This window comes from Pristiophorus japonicus, chromosome 23 (genome assembly GCF_044704955.1).
Source record: "Pristiophorus japonicus isolate sPriJap1 chromosome 23, sPriJap1.hap1, whole genome shotgun sequence".
In the NCBI taxonomy this organism is placed as follows: domain Eukaryota; kingdom Metazoa; phylum Chordata; class Chondrichthyes; family Pristiophoridae; genus Pristiophorus; species Pristiophorus japonicus.
The window spans coordinates 14,422,511-14,448,007 of record NC_091999.1 but is presented as its reverse complement, the minus strand read 5'-3'; the positions used below and the strand labels follow the sequence as shown (position 1 = coordinate 14,448,007).

At 46.0% G+C, this 25,497-nt stretch overlaps 2 protein-coding genes across 4 annotated transcripts in view; both read left to right on the top strand.

Moving 5' to 3' along the window:
- LOC139235632 (zinc finger protein 239-like) overlaps positions 1-25,497 on the top strand; it is a 786,713-nt gene that overhangs the window by 435,117 nt on the left and 326,099 nt on the right. The gene's annotated exons all lie outside the window — the stretch shown is intronic.
- On the top strand, positions 2,851-25,054 carry LOC139235631 (zinc finger protein 436-like). Of its 3 annotated transcripts, XM_070866678.1 has the most exons (4): positions 2,851-3,116; positions 4,718-4,874; positions 13,819-13,909; positions 23,549-25,054. In XM_070866678.1, the coding sequence occupies exon 4, from the start codon at positions 23,880-23,882 to the stop codon at positions 24,747-24,749; it is 870 nt and encodes a 289-aa protein (XP_070722779.1). In that variant the 5' UTR covers positions 2,851-3,116; positions 4,718-4,874; positions 13,819-13,909; positions 23,549-23,879; the 3' UTR covers positions 24,750-25,054. The 3 variants fall into 3 exon arrangements, with proteins under 3 accessions (XP_070722779.1, XP_070722777.1, XP_070722780.1); XM_070866676.1 differs by lacking the exon at positions 13,819-13,909; XM_070866679.1 differs by lacking the exon at positions 13,819-13,909 and having other exon boundaries at positions 4,686-4,874.

Here is a 25,497-nt window from a genome sequence, read left to right as displayed (position 1 = left end):
GGTTCATTATCTCGTCGCCAATTGTTATGTCCAGAATAAAGTAACGTGATTGAGTACTGTAGACATGAGTAAGTGTGATCTTGGTCTTTTTTTTCCAACTCCAGATTGCACGTACAGCATGGGAGGCCTGCTTATATACCGTGCTCCCAAGGGATGCTGGGATCCCTTGGGACTCCAACAGATATGCCCTCTGATGGCGGTAGATTGCTGGTTACATAGGGTTGCATACATAACATAACCAATGTTGTACTTGCCCTGGGAATGTCTGATGGGACAGTGCAGAGGGAGCTTTAATCTGTATCTACTCCATGTGCATTGTACTCCTAGAGAACGAAATCCACATTGTGACTCCAGGAGGAGCTCCTCAGCCACAGGGGAAGACGATTGAGGATGATTCTAGCAATGACTTTCCCAGTGGCTGGAATCAGGGAGACTCATCTGTAATTGCCACAGTCGGACTTGACCCCTTTGTTAAAGATGGTCCCGATTACTGCATCTCTGTGATCTCCAGGCATGCTCTCCTCCTTCCAGATGAGAGAGATGAGGTCCTGCATTCATTCCAATATTGCCTCTCCACCATACTTTAGAGCCTCAGCGGGGATTCCATCTGCTACCATTGCCTTGTTGTTCTTGAGCTGGCGGATGGCCTTTTCTATCTCGTGCAGGGCTGAGGTTTTGCTGAGATGATGGCGGGTAGCATGCTGCAGGATGGAGTCGAGGACACTCGAGTCAAAGGCAGAGTCTCGGTTAAGGACATCTTCGAAGTGCTCCTTCCAGTGGGTCCTGGCTGCCTCAGTGTCCTTGATGAGTGTTTCCCCATTCTTGGCCAGTAGTCGGGTAGTGCCTTGGGTGCTTGGGCCATAGGTGGCCTTGACTGCGATGAAGAATTCTCGCACATCATGGCTGTCGGCGAGCTGCTGAAACTCCTGTGATTTTTCCATCCACCATCTATGCTTTAGGTCACAGGTTTTTTCTTGGACCTCGGCCTTAAGCCGTCTGTAATGCTGCTTTGCTGCTCCTGAGTTGGGTTGTTGTTTTAGGTTCAGAAATGCACTGTGCTTGATTAATTAGCTCTTGGACCTCCTGGTCATTCTCATCAAACCAGTCCTGGTGATTCCTCGATCAGGCCAACATCCCCAGCATTGAAGCACTGACCACACTCGACCAGCTGCGTTGGGTGGGCCACATTGTTCACAACTATTTTAAGTAGAACGATAATCAAGTTCCCCCTGATTAAAGGGGGGAGGGGCGTCACACTCCAGAAACTTTCATTAAAGTGCCCACTTGTTTTTTTTTTCGGGAACCAAAAACACAAATTAACAATTCAACATAAAGGTAACTTTTGTCAAATCAAATCAAATTAATTAAAATGACAATTCTGTTCCCTCTTGAATGATGCACTCCAGTCTCTCTGGTGCTCACCTCTCAGGGAAGGCCACGAGTCTACCGGTGGACACTGCATGCTCAATCTCCAGGGATACCCTGGCTTGACACATTGTTCACATGCCTGACACAAGACTCCCAAAGAAAGGCTCTACTCGGAACTGCTACACAGCAAGCGAGCCTACAGTGGGCAGAGGAAAACTTTCATCGACACCCTCAAAGCCTCTTTGATAAAATTTAACAACCCCCCGATACCTAGGAGTCCCTGTCAAAAGTCTGCCCTAAGTTGAGGAAGTTCATCCGGGAGGGCTCTGAGCACCTCGAGTCTCATCGCTGAGAGCATGCAGAAACCAAGCATAGGAGCATGCAGCAAACCAGTCCCACCCACCCTTTCGTTCAACGACTAGCTGTCCCACCTGTGACAGAGACTGTAATTCCCGTACTGGACTGTTTAGTCACCTAAGAACTCACCTTTAGAGTGTAAGCAAGTCTTCCTCGATTTCGACGGACTGCCTGTGATGATGATCATGTGTACCTAACCTGTGTTGTGCCTGTCCTGTGCATTTTTGGATTGGCTGTTTAGAGAGACGTTTACCCTGCATCTAAATTATGCTGTACTTGCCCCGAGAGTGTTTGATGGGAAAGTGTAGAGGGAGCTTCACTCTGTATCTAACCCATGCTGTACCTGCACTGGGAGCGTTTAATGGGACAGTGTAGAGGGAGCTTTACTCCGTATCTAACCGGTGCTGTACCTGACCTGGGAGTGTTTGATGCATCACTGTAGATGGAGCTTTACTCTGTATCTAACATGTACTGTACATGCCCTGGGAGTGTTTAATGGGACAGTGTAGAGGGAGCTTTACTCTGTATCTAACATGTGCTGTACCTGCCACCAGTACGCTTGCAGCCTTCTGTAAGAGGTCGGCACCAGAGGGACTGGAGTGCATCATCGCCTCCAGCAACCAAATTTTAACTTGATTTAAATTTACCGTCCAAAGTTTAATTGGTATATTTTGTCGGTGAGAGTGTCCCCTCCCCTCTTTAATCAGGGTGCATTTGATTTACAGATCAACAACAAAATAGTTGTGCTGTACCTGCCCTGTGATTTTTTCTTGGGACAGTATAGAGGGAGCTTTATTATGTATCTAACCTGTGCTGTGCATGCCCTGGGAATACTTGGTGGGACAGTGTGCAGGGATCCTTACTGTGTATTTAATATATGCTGTACCTGCCCTGGGAGTGTTTGATGGGTCAGCGTACAGCAAGCCTTAAATTGTAACTAACCCGTGCTGTACCTGCCCTGGGATACAGAGGCAGCTTTACTCTGTATATAAACCGTGCAGTATCTGGCCCACTCCTGCTCCTATTATTCATGGTCTTATCTTCCCAGCATGCCCCGCGGGGGAGAATGTGCCTCTCCCAGACTACAAGAGCTCAGTGCGCAGACGCGGTTACTGGGGGTGTTTGGAGCATGCGCGACTCGTGTAATGGCGGAGTGGATATGTGTTGGAAAGGCTCCTCAGAAGTGTTCTTTTCAGCGGGACGCAGCGGAGTAATGGACCAGCGGGGAGCCGGAGAGGCTTCATAAACAACCGGTGTCCGCCGTAAGCCCGGAATAGTAACCGGAATATCGGCGGTTGCAGCCTCCGGGCTTTCTCCCGGTCACAGGCCCAGACTAACGGCGGCCATCTTGGTGCAGCAGGGCAGGTTCAGCGCCCCGCCATCTTGATTCAGTGAGTAGCACCGCGCATGTGTGGCCATCTTGGTGCAGGTACAACGTGAGTGATGTCAGTGTCTGGAACTGAGCCGAGCCAGAGTCAGTACCTTCAGGGGAGGGGAACCAGTGAGTGTAGAACTGAACCCAGCCAGAGTCAGCACCTTCAGGGGAGGGGAACCAGTGAGTGTAGAACTGAACCCAGCCAGAGTCAGTACCTTCAGGGGAGGGGAACCAGTGAGTGTAGAACTGAACCCAGCCAGAGTCAGTACCTTCAGGGGAGGGGAACCAGTGAGTGTAGAACTGAACCCAGCCAGAGTCAGTACCTTCAGGGGAGGGGAACCAGTGAGTGTAGAACTGAACCCAGCCAGAGTCAGCACCTTCAGGGGAGGGGAACCAGTGAGTGTAGAACTGAACCCAGCCAGAGTCAGTACCTTCAGGGGAGGGGAACCAGTGAGTGTAGAACTGAACCCAGCCAGAGTCAGCACCGTTAGGGACCAGTGATTGATTGGTGCCGCGGCCCCGCCCACCGCCACTGATTGCCTTCCGATCGTCACAGTGCTTTCCATTGTCCGCTGCAGGGCAGGGAGCATATGCGGCGGCCATCTTACTGCAGGGAGCAGGAGCATCATGGGGACCAGTGACATGAATACATGAGATCATCAGAAATAGGAGATGAGTCGGCGCTTTGGCCCCTCGAGCCTGCTGCCATTCAATAAGATGATGGCTGCAGCATCTGGGGTGGTTCTCCTTGGAGCAGTGAAGGTGCAGGGCAGGTTTAACAGAGGTGCTCACAATCAGGAAGGCTTTAGATTGAGTCAGGGAACAGAGTGGTTCTGCTCACACAATCAGAGAATGGTTATAGCACGGAAGGCCATTCGGCCCGTCGAACCCTTGCCGGCTCCCAGCTAGTCCCACTGCCCTGCCCTTACCAACCTCCCTGCAAATGTTTTTCAGATACTTATCCAACTTCCTTTTTTTTTTTGAAAGCTGTGATTGGGTCTGCCTCCACCACCCTTTCAAGCCGTGCATTGCGGATCCTAACCACTCGCTGCATAAAATAGATTTTTCTGATGTCACCTTTCGTTCTTTTGCCAATCACCTCTCCTCTGGTTTTCGACCCTTCCGCCAGTGGGAACAGTATCTCTCTATCTTCTCTGTCCAGATCCCTCAAGATTTTGAACACTTCTCTGCTCCAAGGAGAACAGCCCCAGCTTCTCCAGTCAATCCACGTAACTGAAGTCCCTCATCTCGTGAATCATTCTTGTCAATCTTTTCTGCACCCACTCTCAGGCCTTCACATCCTAATGTGCGGTGCCCAGAATTGGACACAATGCTCCAATTGAGACCGAACCAGTGATTTCCAAAGGTTCATCATAACTTCCTTGCTTTTGTACTCTGTGATGCCCAGGATCCTGTAAGTTTTTTTAACTGCTTTCTCAACCTGTCCTGCCACCTTCAGCATTTTGTGCACATATACCCGCAGGTCTCACTGTTCATGCACCCGCTTTAGGATTGTACCCTTTAGTTTATATTGCCTCTCCTCATTCATTGAATCATGCTTCTCTAATTTTATTTCTTAACTCAGATTCACAGCCTCATTTTATTTCTTCCTCCAAGCCCCTCAACTTAATGTGGCAGCGTAATGTTGGCGAGTGATGATTGATTGCCCTGGGAACCAACAGGAAGAGAGGTCAGAGGCCGGAGGGCCCAGGGAGCAGCGTGTTCTGCAACCAATCACGGTGCTTGAGGGGTGGATTCTGAGTCGGCCTGTCAGGTGAGTCTGTGTGAACCCCTGTGAAACAATTTATCTTTTAAAAGTTAAATTGAGATTTCTTTTGTCGACAAAACAGTTCAACATTTGTCAGTATTTTGTTTTCCTGGAGTTCCTATCATGAGTTTCAGTGCCAAGTGCACCAGGTGTTTAAAGGTCATTCATTTCCCCTTTTCCATGTCGCTGTTAGTTAAAGGGACAGAGATTGATTTCCTCGCATTATGCATTCGTAGTAGTTAAAGAAACATCCTTCCTGTTGGTCGTGAGTTACATTCTGTGCTGGGCGAGATGGCTGGTGGCATCAGCCTTTAAAATACGCATCCTCTTGTTCAAATCTCTCCAGGGTCTCTCCCTTCCCTATCTCTGTAAACTCTTCCAGCCCACCAACCCTCTTAATAGTTTGTTTTCTTTGGAACAGAGGAGGCTGAGGGGAGACCTTAATGAGGTGTATAAAATTTTGAGGGGCCTAGATAGAGTGGAGAGGAAGGATCTATTTCCCTTCGCAGAGGGGTCAGCAACCAGCAGAACTTTTTAGCCAGTACGTAGCAAGCCCAACAAGAGAGGGGGAAGTTCTGGACTTCGTATTCGGGACTGAAGCTGGGCAGGTGGAAGGGTTATCGATGGGACAGCATTTTGGTGCTAGTGATCATAATTCAGTTAGATTTAGGGTAGTTATGGAAAAGGACAAAGATAGACCAGGAATAAAAGTTCTCAATTGGGGAAAAGCCAATTTTACGAAGCTGAGATGTGGTTTAGCCAAAGTGGACTGGAAACAGCTGCTGGAAATGGTGAGAGATTGGGAAATGCTGGTGTTCAAAGGGACTTTGGTGTCCTTGTACACGAATCACTGAAAGCTAATATGCAGGTACAGCAAGCAATGAAGAAAGCAAATGGTATGTTGGCCTTTATTACAAGAGGGTTTGAGGACAAGAGTAAAGACGTCTTACTGCAATTATATAGGGCCCTGGTGAGACTACACCTGGAGTATTGTGTACAGTTTTGGCTGCTTGCCTCAGGAAGGATGTACTTGCCATTTAGGATGGCAACGAAGGTTCACCAAACTGAATTCCTGGGGTGGGAGGATTGTCCTCTGAGGAGAGATTGAGTAGACTAGGCATGTTTTCTCTGGAGTTTAGAAGAATGAGAGATAATCTCATTGAAACATGCAAAATTCTTACAAGGCTTGACAGGATAGATGCAGGGAGGATGTTTCCTCTGCCTGAGGAGTCTAGAACCAGGGGTCACAGTTTCAAAATAAGGGGTTGTCCATTTAGGACTGAGATGAGCAGAAACTTATTCACTCATTAATCTTTGTAATTCTCTAACCCAGAGGGTTGTGGAGGCTCTGTCTTTGAGTATATTTAAGACAGAGATCGATAGATTTTTGTAAATTAAGGGAATCAAGGGATATGGAATAGTGCAGGAAAGTGGAGTTGAGGTAGAAGATCAGCCATGTTCTCATTGAATGGCAGAGCAGGCTCGAGGGGCCAAATGGCATACTTCTGCTCTGAAATCTTATGTTCTTATGTTGAAGTTAAATCAGTCTCAGAGCAGTGGGAGGCATTCAAGGAGGAGATAATGAGAGTTCAGAGGAAGTATGTTACATTAAAGAAAAAGGGTAGGACTAATAAATCTAGAGCCCCCTGGATATCAACATAAGAAATAAGAGCAGGAGGAGGCCATAAAATCCCTCGCGCCTGCTCCGCCATTCAATGAGATCATGGCTGATCATCGACCTCAACTCCACTTTCCTGCCTGATCTCCATATCCCTTGATTCACCTAGAGCCCAAAAATCTATTTATCTCAACCTTGCATAGACTGAGCATCCACAGCCCTCTGGGGAAGAGAATGCCAAAGATTCACAACCCTCTGAGTGAAGAAATTCCTCGTCATCTCTGTCTTAAATGGCCTACACATTATCCTGAGACTGTGCCCCCGAGTTCTCGACAGTCCAGCCAGGGGAATCAACCTCTCAGCATCTAACCTGTCAGTCCCCTTCAGAACCTTGTATATTTCAATGAGATCACACCTCATTATTCTAAACTCGAGAGTGTATAGGCCCATTCTACACTCTATCTCATCATCAGACAGCCCTCTCATCCCAGGAATCAATCTTGTGAACCTTTGTTGCACCGTCTCCAAGGTAAGTGTTTCCGTCCTTAGATAAGGAGAACAAAACTGTGCCCAGTCCTCCAGGTGTGGTCTCACCAAGGCCCTGTACAATAGTAGCAAGACCTCCTTACTCTTGTACTCCAAACCCTTGCAATAAAGGACAAACCATTTTCCTTCCTTATTGCTTGCGTACCTGCATGCTCACTTTCTGTGTGTCTTGCACGAGGACACCCCAAATCTCTCTGATCACTGACGTTTAAAAGTTTCTCATAATTTAAAAGATATTCTGTTTTTCTGTTGTTCCTTCCAAAGTGAATAACCTCACATTTCCCTACATTAGACTCCATCTGCCACCTTACTGCCCACTCACATAGTCTATCTATATATCTTGCAGACTCTTGGTTCTCACAGCTTACTGCCCCACCTAGTTTTGTATTTGGATACATTACACTCGGTCCCTTCATTTAGGTCATTAATCATAAAATCATCGAAATTTACAGCATGGCAGGAGACCATTTCAGCCCACCGTGTCTGTGCCGGCCGACAAACAGCTATCCAGCCTAATCCCACTCTCCAGCTCTCGGTCCGTAGCCCTGTAGGTGATGGCACTTTAAATGCACATCCAAGTATTTTTTAAATGTGGTGAGGGTTTCTGCCTCTACCATCCTTTCAGGCAGTGAGTTCCAGATCCCCATAAACCTCTGGGTGAAGAAATTTCCCTTTGTTTCTCCTTTAAACCAATTACTTTAAATCTGTGCCCCCTTGTTGTTGATTCCTCTGCCAAAGAAACAAGTCCTTCCTCTCCACTCTATCCAGGCCTCTCATAATTTAATACACTTTCATCAGGTCTCCCCTCAGTGTCCTCTGTTCCAAAGAGAATGGACTCTGCATCTCCAATCTTTCCTCATAGCCAAAATTCTCCAGTCCAGGCAACATTCTTGTAAATCTCCTCTGTACCCTTTCCAGTACAATCACATCTTTCCTGTAACGTGGTGACCAGAACTGCACACAGTATTCCAACTGCGGCCTAACCAGTTCAAGCATAACCTCCGAGCTCTTGTATTCCATGCCTCGACTAATAAAGGCAAGTATTCCATATGCCTTCTTAACCATCTTATCTACCTGGCCTGCCAGCTTCAGGGATCTGTGCACCTACACTCCAAGGCCCCTTTGTTCCTCTACAATTTTCAGTGTTTAATGTGTAATCCCTTGCCTTGTTCGACCTCCCCAAATGCATTACCTCACACTTATCCGGATTAAATTCCATTTGCCACTTTACTGCCCACCTGACCAGTACATTTATAGCTTCCTACAGTCCGCAGCTTTCTTCTTAATTCTCAACCACACAGCCTATTTTAGTGTCACCGTCAAACTTCTTAATCATATCCGCAACATTCAAGACCAAGCCATTGATATATATACCACAAAAAACAAGGGACCCAGCACTGAGCCCTGCCTAACCCCACTGGAAACAGCCTTCCAGTCACAAAAACATCGAATGGCCCACTCCTGCAACTATTTTCTATGTTTCTATTACCCTACTTCCACAGCTCTCTGAGGCAGCAAATTCCATAGATTTACAACCCTTTGAGAGAAGACATTCCTACTCATCTCAGTTTTAAATGGGTGGCCCCTTATTCTAAGATTATGCTCTCAACTTCGAGTCTCCCCCTTCAGTGGAAGCATCCTCTCTGCATCCACCTTGTCCCGCCCCCTCATAATCTTATACGTTTCGATAAGATCACCTCTCATTCTTCTGAATTCCAATGAGTAGAGGAGCAAACTACTCAACCTTTCCTCATAAGTCATTCCCCTCATCACCGAAACCTTCTTTGAACTGCCTCCAAAGCAAGTATATCCTTTCATAAACATGGATCAGGAAGGCCAAGATTCTATTCGCTTTCCTGATCACTTGCTGTCACTGCAAACTATGCTTTTGTGTTTCATGCACAAGTACCCCCAGGTCCCGCTGTACTGCAGCACTTTGCAATCTTTCTCCATTTAAATAATAACTTGCTCTTTGATTTTTTTCTGCCAAAGTGCATGTATATACTCCATCTGCCAAATTTTTTCCCATTCACTTAGCCTGTCTATGTCCTTTTGCAGATTTTATGTGTCCTCACACATTGCTTTTCCTCCCATTTTTGTATCATCAGCAAACTTGGCAACGTTACACTCAGTCCCTTCTTCCAAGTCCTTTAATATAGAATGTAAATAGTTGGGGTCCCAGCACTGATCCCTGCAGCACCCCACTAGATACTGGTTGCCAACCAGAGAATGAACCATTTATCCAACTCTCTGTTTTCTGTTAGTTAGCCAATCCTCTGTCCTTGCTGATGTATTACCCCCAAACCCGTGAACTTTTATCTTGTGCAGTAACCTTTTACGTGGCACCTTGTCAAATGCCTTCTGGAAGTCGAAATACACCACACTCACTGGTTCCCCTTTATCCACCCTGTTTGTTACATCCTCAAAGAATTCCAGCAAATTTGTCAAACATGCCTTCCCTTCATAAATCCATGCTGACTCTGCCTGACCGAATTTTGCTTTTCCAAATATCCTCCTACTGCTTCTTTAATAATGGACTCCAACATTTTCCCAACCACAGATGTTCGGCTAACTGGTCTCGAGCTTCCTGCTTTTTTTCTGCCTCCTTTTTTAAATAAGGGCGTTACGTTTGCAGTTTTCCAATCGCTGGGACCTCCCCAGAATCCACGGAGTTTTGGTAAATTACAACCCATGCATCCACTGTCCCTGCTGCTGCTTCTCTTAAGACCCTAGGATGCCAGCCATCAGCTCCAGGGGATTTATCCGTCTTTACTCCCATTATCTTACTGAGTACCACCTTCTTAGTGATTGTGTTAAGTTCCTCCCCCCTGTAGCTCCTTGACTGTCCACTGTTGGGATATTGTTAGTGTCCTCGACCGTAAAGACTGATAAAAAATATTTGTTCAGTGTTTCTGCCATCTCCATGTTCCCCATTACTAATTCCCTGATCTCGTCCTCTAAGTGACCAACATTTACTTTAGCCACTCTTTTTTCCTTTTATATACCTATAGAAACTCTTGCTATCTGTTTTTATATTTTGTGCTAGTTTACATTAATGATTTAGACGAGGGGATTAAATGCAGTATCTCCAAATTTGCGGATGATACTAAGTTGGGTGGCAGTGTGAGCTGCGAGGAGGATGCTATTAGGCTGCAGAGTGACTTGGATAGGTTAGGTGAGTGGGCAAATGCATGGCAGATGAAGTATAATGTAGATAAATGTGAGGTTATCCACTTTGGTGGTAAAAACAGAGACACAGACTATTATCTGAATGGTGACAGATTAGGAAAAGGGAAGGTGCAACGAGACCTGGGTGTCATGGTACATCAGTCATTGAAGGTTGGCATGCAGGTACAGCAGGCGGTTAAGAAAGCAAATGGTATGTTGGCCTTCATAGCGAGGGGATTTGAATACAGGGGCAGGGAGGTGTTGCTACAGTTGTACAGGGCCTTGGTGAGGCCACACCTGGAGTATTGTGTACAGTTTTGGTCTCCTAACTTGAGGAAGGACATTCTTGCTATTGAGGGAGTGCAGCGAAGGTTCACCAGACTGATTCCCGGGATGGCGGGACTGACCTATCAAGAAAGATTGGATCAATTGGGCTTGTATTCACTGGAGTTCAGAAGAATGAGAGGGGACCTCATAGAAACGTTTAAAATTCTGACGGGTTTAGACAGGTTAGATGCAGAAAGAATGTTCCCAATGTTGGGGAAGTCCAGAACCAGGGGTCACAGTCTGAGGATAAGGGGTAAGCCATTTAGGACCGAGATGAGGAGAAACTTCTTCACCCAGAGAGTGGTGAACCTGTGGAATTCTCTACCACAGAAAGTAGTTGAGGCCAATTCACTAAATATATTCAAAAGGGAGTTAGATGAAGTCCTTACTACTCGGGGGATCAAGGGTTATGGCGAGAAAGCAGGAAGGGGGTACTGAAGTTTCATGTTCAGCCATGAACTCATTGAATGGCGGTGCAGGCTCGAAGGGCTGAATGGCCTGCTCCTGCACCTATTTTCTATGTTTTGTTAGCGTTAGTGTTTTCTTAGAAGAATCACTCAACACTCAGGTCGGTTCCAATGCTGAAGCAGCTTTTATTACGCTCAGCGGGAAGGAAAAACTCAGGACCGTATCCAGGTTTCTCTTCACAGAACAAAGAGTTACATGTACCTTTATATGTTTCACAACAGTTACAAAACAGTTTACTGCAGTTGCACAGCCCATCACGGCTGGACACAAGCCAATCAGAACGATTATAGATTACATATAGGTTCTTTAACCCAATAGAATTAGTTCTTTCATCTGGGAGAAATAATTGGTATATAGCCTTGTTTACAGCAAATGGTTTCCCTCTTATCTTTCTTCCTGAAATAATTGGTTTCATGGCCTTGTTCACAGGAGATGGTTTCCTTCTTATCTCTGTCTTCCCAGGCATTCCTACAGTGGGCCTCACAGGGTTATTGCTCGGTCAGTGAACGTTCAACAGTTCACAGTTTGACTACCTGATTTCCCATACTGCCTGGGCAGCCATTTTATGTGTGTGTCCATTTAAGCTTATGTGAGTTTTAAATATCCAGCAGGTGCCTAATGCCTAAGTCTATATATATTTCTACTCTCTACAACAATTCCCCCCTTTCGGTAAAGGGACTAGTCCTAGTCCCCTTTTAACCGACCGTACTGCCTTTATCTGATATTTGTGCACTGCCCGGTACTCCTTGCCTCAACGTGCTGGCCAGTCACGCGGTTTCAGGAGTCCCGGTTGCTTAGATCAAATTAACAAAGGCTAGCTCCTCCCGTCCCCTTATCAAACAGGCTTGTTTAATATCCAGGGAACGGTGATTGGTCCGTTTCTGCCGTTTGTGGCGCCTGCATACCTGGCAGGCCATCACGCCCCATGTTATTGCTAAGATTAATTGTATTCCGACCAGTGTGTGTGAAATAATTCGAATCCATGGGTGGATATTCACATTTATTCCCCAGTCCCAGACCTTTCTCCACCAACTCTGACTTTGTAAGTCTACCTCGGTATCTTCTTTGATTTTAGTTTGTAGCTGGTGATAGAGTTTTACAGATTGACCCACTCTGAGCCTCAACTCCCGTAATACTTCGGTTAGATGTGGGATAGGGACCTGCTCTGGCTCGTCATAATCCTGCAAATGATCATGGAGCTGATCAGTTACTTCAATAACTTCGGACTTCCGGCGCCTAACCTGGGTGATATGCGATTGCCCGATCGCGACAGGTCGTAGTGGTGTAAAGCAAAAGTTTGGCTGCGGTATAGGGCACTGCAGGTCATTATACTGGTATGAACGCTCAGTAGTAGAGACGCAGTATCTTCCCCTCCCTCCGTAGCCTGCCCTCGCGAAGTGCATGTGTGCGGGCACTATTTCTAGTACACACCCGTTGGTTCGGTTAAACCCGCACTCGTCTAGTTCGCCTCGGCCCACCGGGTGAGGGCATACTGTGATTTCCCCCCTTTGCTTGCAATCTGCTAGGGAAATCCCGGTAAGTATGTTGTTTCGACGAACGGCAGAGGTGGTGGTTAGGTAGTAGCGTATGGAGACATTTTCCCGTATCACTCCGATATTCTCTAGTTGGTATAAGGGGAACGGCCCTGAGTCCGGCGTTGCTATAGGGATCAACAGGACTATCCCTATCCCGGTAGTCCTACCCATCTGGCAATCTAGAATTGCGGGGTATACTCGGGTCAGTCCCTTCAGAGTACAATTATCCAGTGTCCCCCTTTGGTTCGCCAACTGAGCTAAATGTGAACTGTCTATCCAATCGGGTACTTCCCCGCGTTGGATCTGGTCGAGGTTGTGGCGGATCTGTCCCACCATCCACAGACCATAAGCATGACAGAGTTGCCCCTGTCTTTGCTTTATTGTATCTTCTTGTTCTCTATCAATGAGGTGATTGATGGTTTTAGCGTGAGCTTCCAGGACTGAGATGCCATCCAACTGGATTTCGACACCCTCCTTTCCTAGGTTGGCCTGGTCTTCCTGGTTTTGCTCCACCCTCTCCAATAACCCCTTCATCACCCCTTTAAGCTGTTCTACCCTCTCATTTAGCCCTTGTATGTCTATCGAGTTCACTACGGAGGTTCCTGTATTGAAAACGGTAGCAACATCATTTACTATTTCCCTCTTCATCCTGGGGGCTAACCCCTGTCCCCGGAACTTACTGGCACCCATTGCATCGGCAGCCTGCTGCATTACGACTTTACTTAATACATTGTACATCTTCCTTGACTGTTCGGTACAATATTCCGGCATCTGGATGCCTGAAATATTGATCAGAACAGGCACAATTTCATGTTTAACATTATCATACAACAGTTCCCCCTCGCTGTACATTACAATCCCATTCTCTGGTCCCTTCGTAGTTATGGGGCAAGGCAGTTCCTCGGGCAATGTAGTGATTCTTATGGGGCGCGGTGTCGGAGGGGGTGAGAAACATACATACAATGATATTGCAGCCGCCCCCGCCTCCTCGTAATACCCACACAGCCCCATTCCCTTCTTGCGGATGACTGATTGCTGGGATTGTCCCGGAGGAGCACAAATTATGCCGAAAGTACATTCATCAGGCCCTTTGACACCCCTCCGTTTAATGCATCTGCTCCTTATACCCGTGGAGCACTGTACACATACCCTTATCCTTATTAGGATTCACTTGTAACCATGCATTAAAATAAGTCCTGTCCTTGCTCCAGTCCTTGGCTGCTGGAATGCACATTCCGTCCGTTAAATTAAACAAGACTCCATAGTTCATATAGTTGTTTATTTCCAGCGTGCTCTGCTGTCCGTCGGTGTTGCCCAGGGTACGTGCATGTCGCAGGGCTATCCATATTACGAGTAGCGCCGTTCGTATTCCCATTCCGGTAAGTATTATCTGTAATTTTAAACAGACGGCCTGGTCGTCACCAGGGGTTAAGTTTTTTTGCTCTACGAGTGTCCCTGTCACCCTGCAAAATCAGAAGCACAAGGTTATAATCGAACCATTTCGAGCTGAATCTGTAGGGCGTGCGCCCGTGTCTTTACCCACTTAAATATTACCCAAACTCCTATGACCAAGGCCAAAGCTATTCCTCCAAACATCGCTGTCTGCTTTACCGTTAGGTTGGGTTTGTGGACTACACCTACCCACTGTGGGGTACATTGGCTCTATTGCCAGAGGTGATGGTGCTATGGCTGCGCACTGCACTATCCGTCTAGTCCCGTTATCTCTTCCAGCCTGTTTATCTTAGCTTTTAACTCTTCAATTTGTTTTATTGAATATCTATTGTATCAGGCAAGTATTATTACATAAGATAGTTCTGTTTTTATTTTTGTTTCCTGTTAGGTGAGTTTTTTTTTTCCTATTAAGAAATCCAAATTAATAATGTTCAGTATAAAACGGCTGTCAATGGAAAGGGTTAACTCCTTTCCAGGTTTGTAAGAAGACCTGATGTCATTACGTGACTTCACGTAATCATCTGAAAAAAAAGTCTTTGTGCCTTCAAAACTGGCTTCGAAATTAGGAATCCGTTAAACAGCATAAATCATTAGAGTAAACTCCAATGTTTTCTTAACTTCTAATTCAAGTACTTGCCAAAGAATTTTTTTTTTTTTTAAATTGTTTTAAAACAAGACCACACATACAATAGCAATTTTGTTTACTGAAATTCAATTCTGTTTTTTTTTTATTTCTCTCTTTCTCCTCGTTATCTTCAAAACCCTCCTGCTTGTTTAGACTGTTCGGGACATTTTTGATAAACACTGTCCATTTTAGAAATCTTTTCAAACTGCATTGAAACTTTTGAAAATTCGAATCCATGTAGAGTGTTTTTTACTTATTCCAATTATTTTTTTTTCTCTTCTAATTAAACCAATATCTTTTTCACAGCAAACATCAACTAGTATTTAGTAAGTTATGTCTTTTTCCATTTAGTCCGTTACATCTTTTTTTTTTCTTTCTTCAAATTAGGTTTTGTATTTTACACGGAGGGTTCGTAACTCCATAACGTTGTTAATTTGTTTACTTTCAAAGTGGCGTCTTTATCTTTTTCTTTTTCTCCATAACTGGAATGAAGTCCATCTTTGAGAGTTTGAGTGCTTTTTCGTTATCTCAAAATGCTCCAGTTTCAAAGTCGTTACTAAAGCTTGCTGTTTTTTTTTTAACATTTTCCAAAAGTTCCTTTTACACCTTCGCAGATAGCTCGCCACTTGCCCAGGAGTTTGACCTGATCAGATTTAATTTAATCTTTCTCTTTTTTTTTTTAAATCCACCTCAGTATTTCCTGTGCCTTCTCTGAATATCTCAAAATCCCAATTCAAACGTTGTAATTTCAATTTAAAACTTTTTTTTTAGAAGCTCTTTTTTTTTAAAGCATTCTTTATCTCATTCCGAGACTAAATTTATGTCTTTCAACCCAATCAATCATTGCATGTTTTCTTTCGGCAAGTAAGTGAGCATGTCAAATAAATATTTTGCTCAACAAACCTATTCTTTATTTTATTTTCCTAGCTCCGTAACTTATCATCCGAATAAATCCACACCTGCGTTTCTAACTTAAATGTCTTAAAACTTCCCACATACAGGACAACATTACAAAGGGTTTAAAAAAAAGACTTTCACTCTGTTTCTAAAATAAACAGACACTTGCATTCCTCTTCCAACCAGGCTTTCGGAACATGAAAACATAAAACAAAAATTCATTCTGCAGTCAAAAATCACACAGACACTTCTCACTCAACGATCAGACATTTACAACAGTCTCTCTTCTTGTTTTGGCCGGCTCTATTTTTGGATCCATGACCTTTCAGGGAATTCGTAGTTTTATCTAAATAATTCCTCACATAACTAATTCCTGAGGATTCCACCCTGCTTTAATCATTTTTTCAATTAGCTTCTTTTGTTTTTCCGCCAGGTGGCGGGTAAGCGACCCTTCTGGTCCCCACTCGAGTTTACTTGTTTTCATGGCCATTCCTGGGTAGGACTGGTATCGTTAGGAATCTACTCTCAGCGGTCCGCTTTCTTTCTAGCGCGACTTGTAGTAAACTGTCTCTTGGCTACTGTCAGGTCACAAGTTCTGCTGTTACACAAACTTATACAATTCTTAAAAACGTGTTTAAGCAATTCCCGCAGTGCTCTACGTATCCTTAACGACTACCTACCACCGCTCAGCCCGTTGGTCCGACCCTGTTCACAGGTTTGGATTCCGTTAGCCGCTGTACACCGCTTGGTTCTATCCCGGGGTATTTCAAATTACACTACTGGGTCCGGAAGATGTCTCTCGGTATCACGATCCCACGGTCTAAGTGTGTTCCCTACGCCTACTTGGTTCCTGGCCGTCACGTGGGACAAAAGTCCTCTTAATTCAGGCTCAGGCTAGGCGTTTGAGATATTAGACCGTCTCCTCATGTCGATCAACCAGCTTCCACCTTCCGCACCCTTTATACTTGTTTTTTATACTCACCCGGGTTTTTTCCAAGGGCGTCCAGCGACTCCGGGAAATCCCGTCGACTACGCCATTGTTAGCGTTAGTGTTTTCTTAGAAGAATCACTCAACACTCAGGGTCGGTTCCAATGCTGAAGCAGCTTTTATTACGCTCAGCGGGAAGGAAAAACTCAGGACCGTATCCAGGTTTCTCTTCACAGAACAAAGAGTTACATGTACCTTTATATGTTTCACAACAGTTACAAAACAGTTTACTGCAGTTGCACAGCCCATCACGGCTGGACACAAGCCAATCAGAACGATTATAGATTACATATAGGTTCTTTAACCCAATAGAATTAGTTCTTTCATCTGGGAGAAATAATTGGTATATAGCCTTGTTTACAGCAAATGGTTTCCCTCTTATCTTTCTTCCTGAAATAATTGGTTTCATGGCCTTGTTCACAGGAGATGGTTTCCTTCTTATCTCTGTCTTCCCAGGCATTCCTACAGTGGGCCTCACAGGGTTATTGCTCGGTCAGTGAACGTTCAACAGTTCACAGTTTGACTACCTGATTTCCCATACTGCCTGGGCAGCCATTTTATGTGTGTGTCCATTTAAGCTTATGTGAGTTTTAAATATCCAGCAGGTGCCTAATGCCTAAGTCTATATATATTTCTACTCTCTACAACAGTTTCTATGTCTATGTTTCTACTCAACTCTGCCCTCATACCAACATAATCTCCTTTACTTAAGATTAGAGATCCAACTTTCTCACCCACCATCTGAATTTCAAATTCAGATCATGCTATGACCACTCATTCCAAAGGATCCTTTACAAGGTGATTGTTTATTATTCCTGTCTCATTACACAGGACCAGATCTAAGATAGACTGCCCCATGGTTGGTTCCGTTACATACTGCTGAAGGAACCCGTCCCTTATGCACTCTATGAACAACTTCTCAAGGCTACCCTGACCAATTTGATTTGTCCAATCAATATGGAGGCTAAAATCACCCATGATTATTGCTGTTCCCTTTTTACAAGCCCCCACTATTTCCTGATTTATGCGCTGACCAACAGACTACCTATTGTTACAGGGCCTATAGACTGCACCCACCAGTGACTTTTTCCCCTTATTGTTCCTTATCTCCACCCAAACTGTTTCAACATCCTTATCATTTGAGCCAATATCGTTTCTTACTATTGCAGTGATTCCATCCTTTATCAATAGAGCTACTCCACCTCCTTTTCCTTTCTGTCTGTCCTTCCGGATTGTCCAGTACCGCTGAATATTTAATTCCCAGTCCTGGTCACCTTGCAACCACGTCTCTGTAATGGCTATCGGATCATACCCATTTGTATCTATTTGTGCCGTCAACTCATCTATTTTGTTACAAATGCTACGTGCATTTAGACAAAGTGCCGTTAAGTTTGTTTTTTTACACTTTTTTTCCTGCTTGTTTCCTCTCTGCTTCAAACTCACTTTCTTTCTTTTTGCTTTCTAATTCCAGCTTTACTCCCCTCCCTACTGAATCTATTTTCAGGTTCCCATCCCTCTGCCAAGCTAGTTTAAACTCTCCCCAACAGCACTAGCAAACCCCCCCTGTGAGGATATTGGTCCCGGTTCTGTTGAGGTGCAACCCATCTGGTTTGTACATGTCCTACCTCCCCCAGAAGTGGTCCCAGTGCCTCAGGAAACTAACGCCCTCCCGCCTGCACCATCTCTCCAGACAGGCATTCATCTGCTCTATCCTCCTATTTCTGTACTCACTAGCTCGTGACATCGGGAGGAATCTGGAGATTACTACCTTTTGAGGTCCTGCTTTTTAATCTCTCTTCTAACTTCCTAAACTCTGCCTGCTGGAGAGGGGAGGGAGTGGAAACAGTGAGTGTGGAATTGAACACAGCCAGAGTTAGTGCCTTAAGGGACGGGGCAGATGCGAGGGAGGGGAACCAGTGAGTGGAGAACTGAACCCAGCCAGAGTCAGCAGCTTCAGGGGAGGGGAACCAGTGAGTGTAGAACTGGACCCAGCCAGAGTCAGTCCCTTCAGGGGAAGAGATGGGGGGAAACCCGTGAGTGTCGAACTGAACCCGGCCAGTGTCAGCATCTTCAAGGGATGAGAGGGGAACCAGTGAGTGTAGAACTGAAACCAAACAGATTCAGCATCTTCAGGGGAGGAAAGGAGAGGCAGTTGAGAGAAGGTTCATGAGGTTGATTCCGGTGATGAGAGGGTTGACTTATAAGGAAATATTCAGTCGGGATAAATGGTTCATTCTCAGTTTGGCAATCAGTAACTAGCGGGTTGCCGCAGGGATCAGTGCTGGGACCCCAACTATTTACAATCTGTATTAACGACTTGGAAGAAGGGACCAAGTGTCGTGTAACCAAGTTTGTTGACTATGCAAAGATGGGAGGAAAAGCAGTGTGTGAGGAGGACACACAAAATCTGCAAAATGACATTGACAGGCTAAGTGATTTGGCAAAAATTTGGCAGATGGAGTATAATGTTGGAAAGTGTGAGGTCATGCACTTTGGCAGAAAAAAAAAATCAAAGAGCAAGTTATTATTTAAATGGAGAAAAATTGCCAAGTGCTACTGTACAGCGGGACCTGGGGGTACTTGTGCATGAAACACAAAAGATCAGTATGCAGGTACAGCAATGATCAGGAAGGCCAATGGAATTATTACAAGGCCTTTATTACAAAGAGGATGGAGTATAAAAGCTGGGAAGTCTTGCTACAGTTGTGCAAGGTATTGGTGAGGCCACACTTGAAATACTGCATGCAGTTTTGGTTTCCATATTTACGAAAGGATATACTTGCTTTGGAGGCAATTCAGAGAAGGTTCAAAAAGTTGATTCTGGAGATGAGGGGGTTGACTTATGAGGAAAGGTTGAATATGCTGGGCCTCTACTCATTGGAATTCAGAAGATAGAAAAGTGATCTCATCGAAACATATAAGATTATGAGGGGGCTTGAGAAGGTGGATGCAGAGAGGATGTTTCACTGATGAGGGAGACTAGAACTAGAGGGCATAATCTTAGAATAAGGGGCCCCAATTTAAAACTGAGATGAGGAGAAATTTATTTTCTGAGGGATGTGGATGTGTGGAATTCACTGCCTCAGAGAACTGTGGAAGCTGGGACATTGTATAAATTAAATCAGAAATAGACACTTTCTTAAACGATAAGAGGTTATGGGGAGCGGGCAGGGAAGGGACCTGAGTCCATGATCGGATCAGCCATGATCATATTAAATGGCGGAGCAGGTTCGAGGGGCCGCATGGCCTACTGCTGCTCCTATATCTTATGTTAACCAGTGAGTGCAGAACTGAAACCAGACCGAGTCAGCATCTTCAGGGGAGGAGAGGGGAGCCAGTGAGTGTGGAACTGATCCCAGCCAGAGTCAGCACCTTCAGGGGAGGGGAACCAGTGAGTGTAGAACTGAAACCAGCCAGAGTCAGTACCTTCAGGAGAGGGGAACCAGTGAGTGTAGAACTGAACCCAGCCAGAGTCAGCACCTTCAGGGGAGGGGAGCCAGTGAGTGTGGAACTGAAATCAGCCAGAGTCAGTACCTTCAGGGCAGGAGAGATAGTGGAACCAGTGAGTATAGAACTGATTCCAGCCAGAGTCAGTACCTTTATGGGAGGGGAACCAGTGAGTGTACAAGTGAATCCAGCCAGAGTCCACTCCTATAGGAGAAGGAAGTGTACCAGTGAGTGTATTTCTGAACCCAGTCAGAATTGGTGGTGAAAACTGGGAGTGGAGGAGAAACAGTTTAGAATTGTGTGTTGATTTGGATTTCAGCACAGCAGGAGGGACAATGTGTGAGACAGGGATTTACAGCTTTGGAAGAACAAGAGAAGAAAGAATGTTCCATGGAAACTAGGGGGCCAAGTTTCGACTGACCCATAGAACGGTGCACCTCCGAGAGGTCCGCCGACTTTCTAGAAGGAAAAGTGAGCCTTATACTTACCTCGGGATTCTCCACGGTGATCTGGCCTGCTTTGGGCTGAGCACAAGAGAAGCAGCGGGGGGCGGAGCTACAGCCATGCGCCAAAAAGAGTGTCAGCAGCTGCCCGTGTGTGCAGTGGAGTCTGCGTGTGTACACAGTAGCTCCTGGCCCTCCCAGCGTGTCGTGGCTCCGGGCGACCCTATCCCTGGCCGAAGGAACGACGCGATGTTCACTGCCCCTAGCCAGGGCCGAGTGGCCTGCCTGCCTCGCCTCGCTGCTGCCTAAACTCGGCCCTCGCCTCGCCTCATCGCCCCTCGCCTCACTGCTGCCGGACTCTGGCCTTGCTTCGCAGTCCCTCGCCTCGCTGTCCCTCACCTCGCTGCTGCCCGAACTCGGGCCTCGCCACCCCTCACCGTCACTCACCTCACCGCTGCCTGACCTCGGGCCTCGCCTCGCTGCCACTGCTCTTACCTCGCGGCCTCCCTGCCGGCCCGCCCAAACACCAGCTCCGCGATGGGGCAGCCCGACCACCTCTTCCCCGGCGGCGCGCCCCGCCCAAACTCTTCCCCGGCGACGCGCCCCGCCCAAACTCTTCCCCGGCGGCGGGTCCCGCCCAAACTCTTCAACCTTGAAAATGTCATCAGGCAGGCAGGGCTGTGTGCTGCTCGAGGGCTCGCAGTGCTCCGGAACGGATATGTGCTGCAGCAGGTGAGGTGGCAATTTTTTATTTATTGATTGATTTTTAATTTCTTTTTAAATTTTATTTATTGATTGAATTGTTGATCATTTATTATTGATGATAACATAAGAACATAAGAATTAGGAACAGGAGTAGGCCATCTAGCTTCTCGAGCCTGCTCCGCCATTCAAAAAGATCATGGCTGATCTGGCCGTGGACTCGGCCCCACTTACCCGCCCGCTCCCCATGACCCTTAATTCCCTTATTGGTTAAAAATCTATCTATCTGTGATTTGAATACATTCAATGAGCTAGCCTCAACTGCTTCCTTGGGCAGAGAATTCCACAGATTCACAACCCTCTGGGAGAAGAAATTCCTTCTCAACTCGGTTTTAAATTGACTCCCCCGTATTTTGAGGTTGTGCCCCCTCGTTATAGTCTCCCCGACCAGTGGAAACAACCTCTCTGCCTCCACCTTGTCTATCCCTTTCATTATTTTAAATGTTTCTATAAGATCACCCCTCATCCTTCTGAACTCCCAACGAGTAAAGACCCAGTCTACTCAATCTATCATCATAAGGTAACCCCCTCATCTCCGGAATCAGCCTCGTGAACCGTCTCTGTCACCCTCCAAGGCTCGTATATCCTTCCTTAAGTAAGGTGACCAAAACTGCACGCAGTACTCCAGGTGCGGCCTCACCAATACCCTGTACAGTTGCAGCAGGACCTCCCTGCTTTTGTACTCCATCCCTCTCGCAATGAAGGCCAACATTTCATTCACCTTCCTGATTACCTGCTGCACCTGCAAACTAACTTATTGGGATTCATGCACAAGTACCCCCAGGTCCCTCTGCACCGCAGCATGTTGTAATTTCTCCCCATTCAAATAATATTCCCTTTTACTGTTTTTTTTTTTTTCCAAGGTGGATCACCTCACATTTTCCAACATTGTATTCCATCTACCAAACCTTAGCCTATTCGCTTAACTTATCTAAATCTCTTTGCAGCCTCTCTGTGTCCTCGACACAACCCGCTTTCCCACTAATCTTTGTGTCATCTGCAAATTTTGTTACACTACACTCTGTCCCCTCTTCCAGGTCATCTATGTATATTGTAAACAGTTGTGGTCCCAGCACCGATCCCTGTGGCACACCACTAACCACCGATTTCCAACCCGAAAAGGACCCATTTATCCCGACTCTCTGCTTTCTGTTAGCCAGCCAATTCTCGATCCATGCTAATACATTTCCTCTGACTCCGTGTACCTTTATCTTCTGCAGTAACCTTTTGTGTGGCACCTTATCAAATGCCTTTTGGAAATCTAAATACACCACATCCATCGGTTCACCTCTATCCACCATGCTCGTTATATCCTCAAAGAATTCCAGTAAATTAGTTAAACATGATTTCCCCTTCATGAATCCATGTTGCGTCTGCTTGATTGCACTGTTCCTATCTAGATGTCCCGCTATTTCTTCCTTAATGATAGTTTCAACCATTTTCCCCACTACAGATGTTAAACTAACTGGCCTATAGTTACCTGCCTTTTGTCTGCCCCCTTTTTTAAACAGGCGTTACATTAGCTGCTTGCCAATCCGTTGGTACCTCCCCAGAGTCCAGACAATTTTGGTAGATTATAACGAATGCATCTGCTATAACTTCCGCCATCTCTTTTAATACCCTGGGATGCATTTCATCAGGATCAGGGGACTTGTCTATCTTGAGTCCCATTAGCCTGTCCAGCACTACCCCTCTAGTGATAGTGATTGTCTCAAGGTCTTCCCTTTCCACATTCCCATGACCAGCAATTTTTGGCATGGTTTTTGTGTCTTCCACTGTGAATACCGAAGCAAAATAATTGTTTAAGGTCTCAGCCATTTCCACATTTCCCATTCTTAAATCCCCCTTCTCATCTTCTAAGGGACCAACATTTACTTTAGTCACTCTCTTCCGTTTTATATATCGGTAAAAGCTTTTACTAGCTGTTTTTATGTTTTGCGCAAGTTTACTTTCGTAATCTATCTTTCCTTTCTTTATTGCTTTCTTAGTGATGGTTCTTTATTTTTAAAAGTGAAGTGTTTAATGCTTTGGAAAATCCTCTAACTTCCCTTCCCTCCACAACCCCTCCCCCGCCCGCCATCTCTGGCTACCTGCGCCTGATTTCTAAAGTGTCCGCAAGGTTTTTCTGAGCGAACAAAAGTGGGCACTGGCTCAGGCCTAAGTTAGTTTGGAGTAACTTTTCGCTGTCTAAACTTGCTTAACTGGCCAAAATGGTTTAGGTGGCTGGAAAAAGAAACTGAACTCACTGACTGAAAGTGGAACAAACCAAACGTGGAGAATTGTGATTTATGGGATACTCCAAAACAATAGGAGCAACTCCTGTCGAAACTTGGCCCCTAGATGTGTCTATTCTGAATTTGTGTCTTGTACTGACAGTGATGAGTTTTGTTATCTCCTTTTGCAGTGTATTAGAAGGGGAGAGTTTCAGACAGGAAACACAAACCAAACCGCGTCAAGATCTGACTGAGTCAATCGATTCATCAGGACCTGAATATCATCGGCCTTTGAAAGTGGAAGGAGAAATATTTGTCTGTCCTGCCTGTGGGACAATATTGTAAATATCAGTGTGACTGGAAAGGCACTGAGACACACACACCCGAGTGAGTGTTCCATGGCACTGCCTGTGGAAAGAGCTTTAATCAGTTACACAGCTTGAAGAAACATCGCACCATTCAGCGCAGAGAATCTGTAAACGTGTTGTGTGTGTGGGCGAGGCTTTAACTGATCATCCAACCATGGCGAGTCACAAGGATACCCGCACCATGGAGAAACCGTGGAAATGTGGGGACTGTGGGAAGGGATTCAGGTCGCCATCAGAACTGGAAATTCATCGACGCATTCACACTGGGGAGAGGCCGTTCACCTGCTCCGTGTGTGGGAAAGGATTCACTCAGTCATCCCCCCTGCAGTCACACCAGCGAGTTCACACTGGGGAGAGGCCATTCACATGCTCTACGTGTGGGAAGGGATTCACTCAGTCATCCCACCTGCAGTCACACCAGCGAGTTCACACTGGGGAGAGGCCATTCACCTGCTCCGAGTGTGGGAAGGGATTCACTCACTCATCCACCCTGCTGACACACATGCAAGTTCACAATGGGGAGAGGCCATTCACCTGCTCCGAGTGTGGGAAGGGATTCTTTCGGTCATCCGACCTGCTGGGACACCAGCGAGTTCACATGGGGGAGAGTCCGTTCACCTGCTCTGAGTGTGGAAAGGGATTCTTTCGGTCATCTGACCTGCTGAGACACCAGCGAGTTCACACTGGGGAGAGGCCGTTCACCTGCTCCGAGTGTGGGAAGGGATTCACTCAGCCATCCCACCTGCTGACACACCAGGGAGTTCACACTGTGGAGAGACCATTCACCTGCTCTGAGTGTGGAAAGGGATTCTTTCGTTCATCCGACCTGCTGGGACACCAGCGAGTTCACATGGGGGAGAGTCCGTTCACCTGCTCTGAGTGTGGGAAGGGATTCTTTCGGTCATCCCACCTCCTGAGACACCAGCGAGTTCACACTGGGGAGAGGCCATTCACCTGCTCTGAGTGTGGGAAGGGATTCACTCGGTCATCCACCCTGCTGAGACACCAGCGAGTTCACAACTGACTGCAGGGGTTGAAATCTGCTGTTAATCACATCCTGACTGAACCATGTTCATTCTGACAATTGTGGTTTGCTTCTGCTGATAACTCCTGTAACTGGACTGGAGTTTAATATTTGGGATATAGACAAATAAATAAATAAATGAAGGGATGAAATCCCGCCTCTGGAGGGATGCAGGAGGCGGGAGGTTGATGTCCAGGACACCTGGTCAGAGGCACACCTGCTCGCCAGGTATCGTCGTGTGTAACCCGGTTTCAAATGACTGAAAATGATGCTAATAAAACACATCAAACTATTTTCTAGTTAGATTGGGGTGCACTCTTCAATTCCTTAAATAAATAAAAATTTAAAAGAAAAGAATTCTTGAAAGTTCTTCCACGTTGGTTAAAAGTTTTTTCAGAAGTTTTAAATGTTTCTTCTTGAGTTTTAAAAATGTTTTCCCAAGTTATTTATAAGTTTCCCAAGTTGATTTAAAGTTTAAAATGAAAGTCACTACCAAGCTACCTCTCTTGATACTATTTCACGGGTGCTGCCAGCCCTCTGCAGCTGCACAAAGCCCTGGCTAGACCACACCTGGAGCACTGCGGGGAAGTAGAGGCCTGGTCATCTCCAAAGGGGGCCCGAACGTCTGGACACGATATACAGTTCCATGGTTAGAATCCCCATGTACAGTGCCAGGTTTAGAATCCCCATGTACAGTCCCAGGGTTAGAATCCCCATGTACAGTCCCAGGGTTAGAATCCCCATGTAC

What these genes read in the sequence shown, in the direction of transcription:
- LOC139235631 (XM_070866676.1), top strand. Translation starts at nt 23,880, where the DNA reads ATGGCGAGTCACAAGGATACCCGCACCATGGAGAAACCGTGGAAATGT.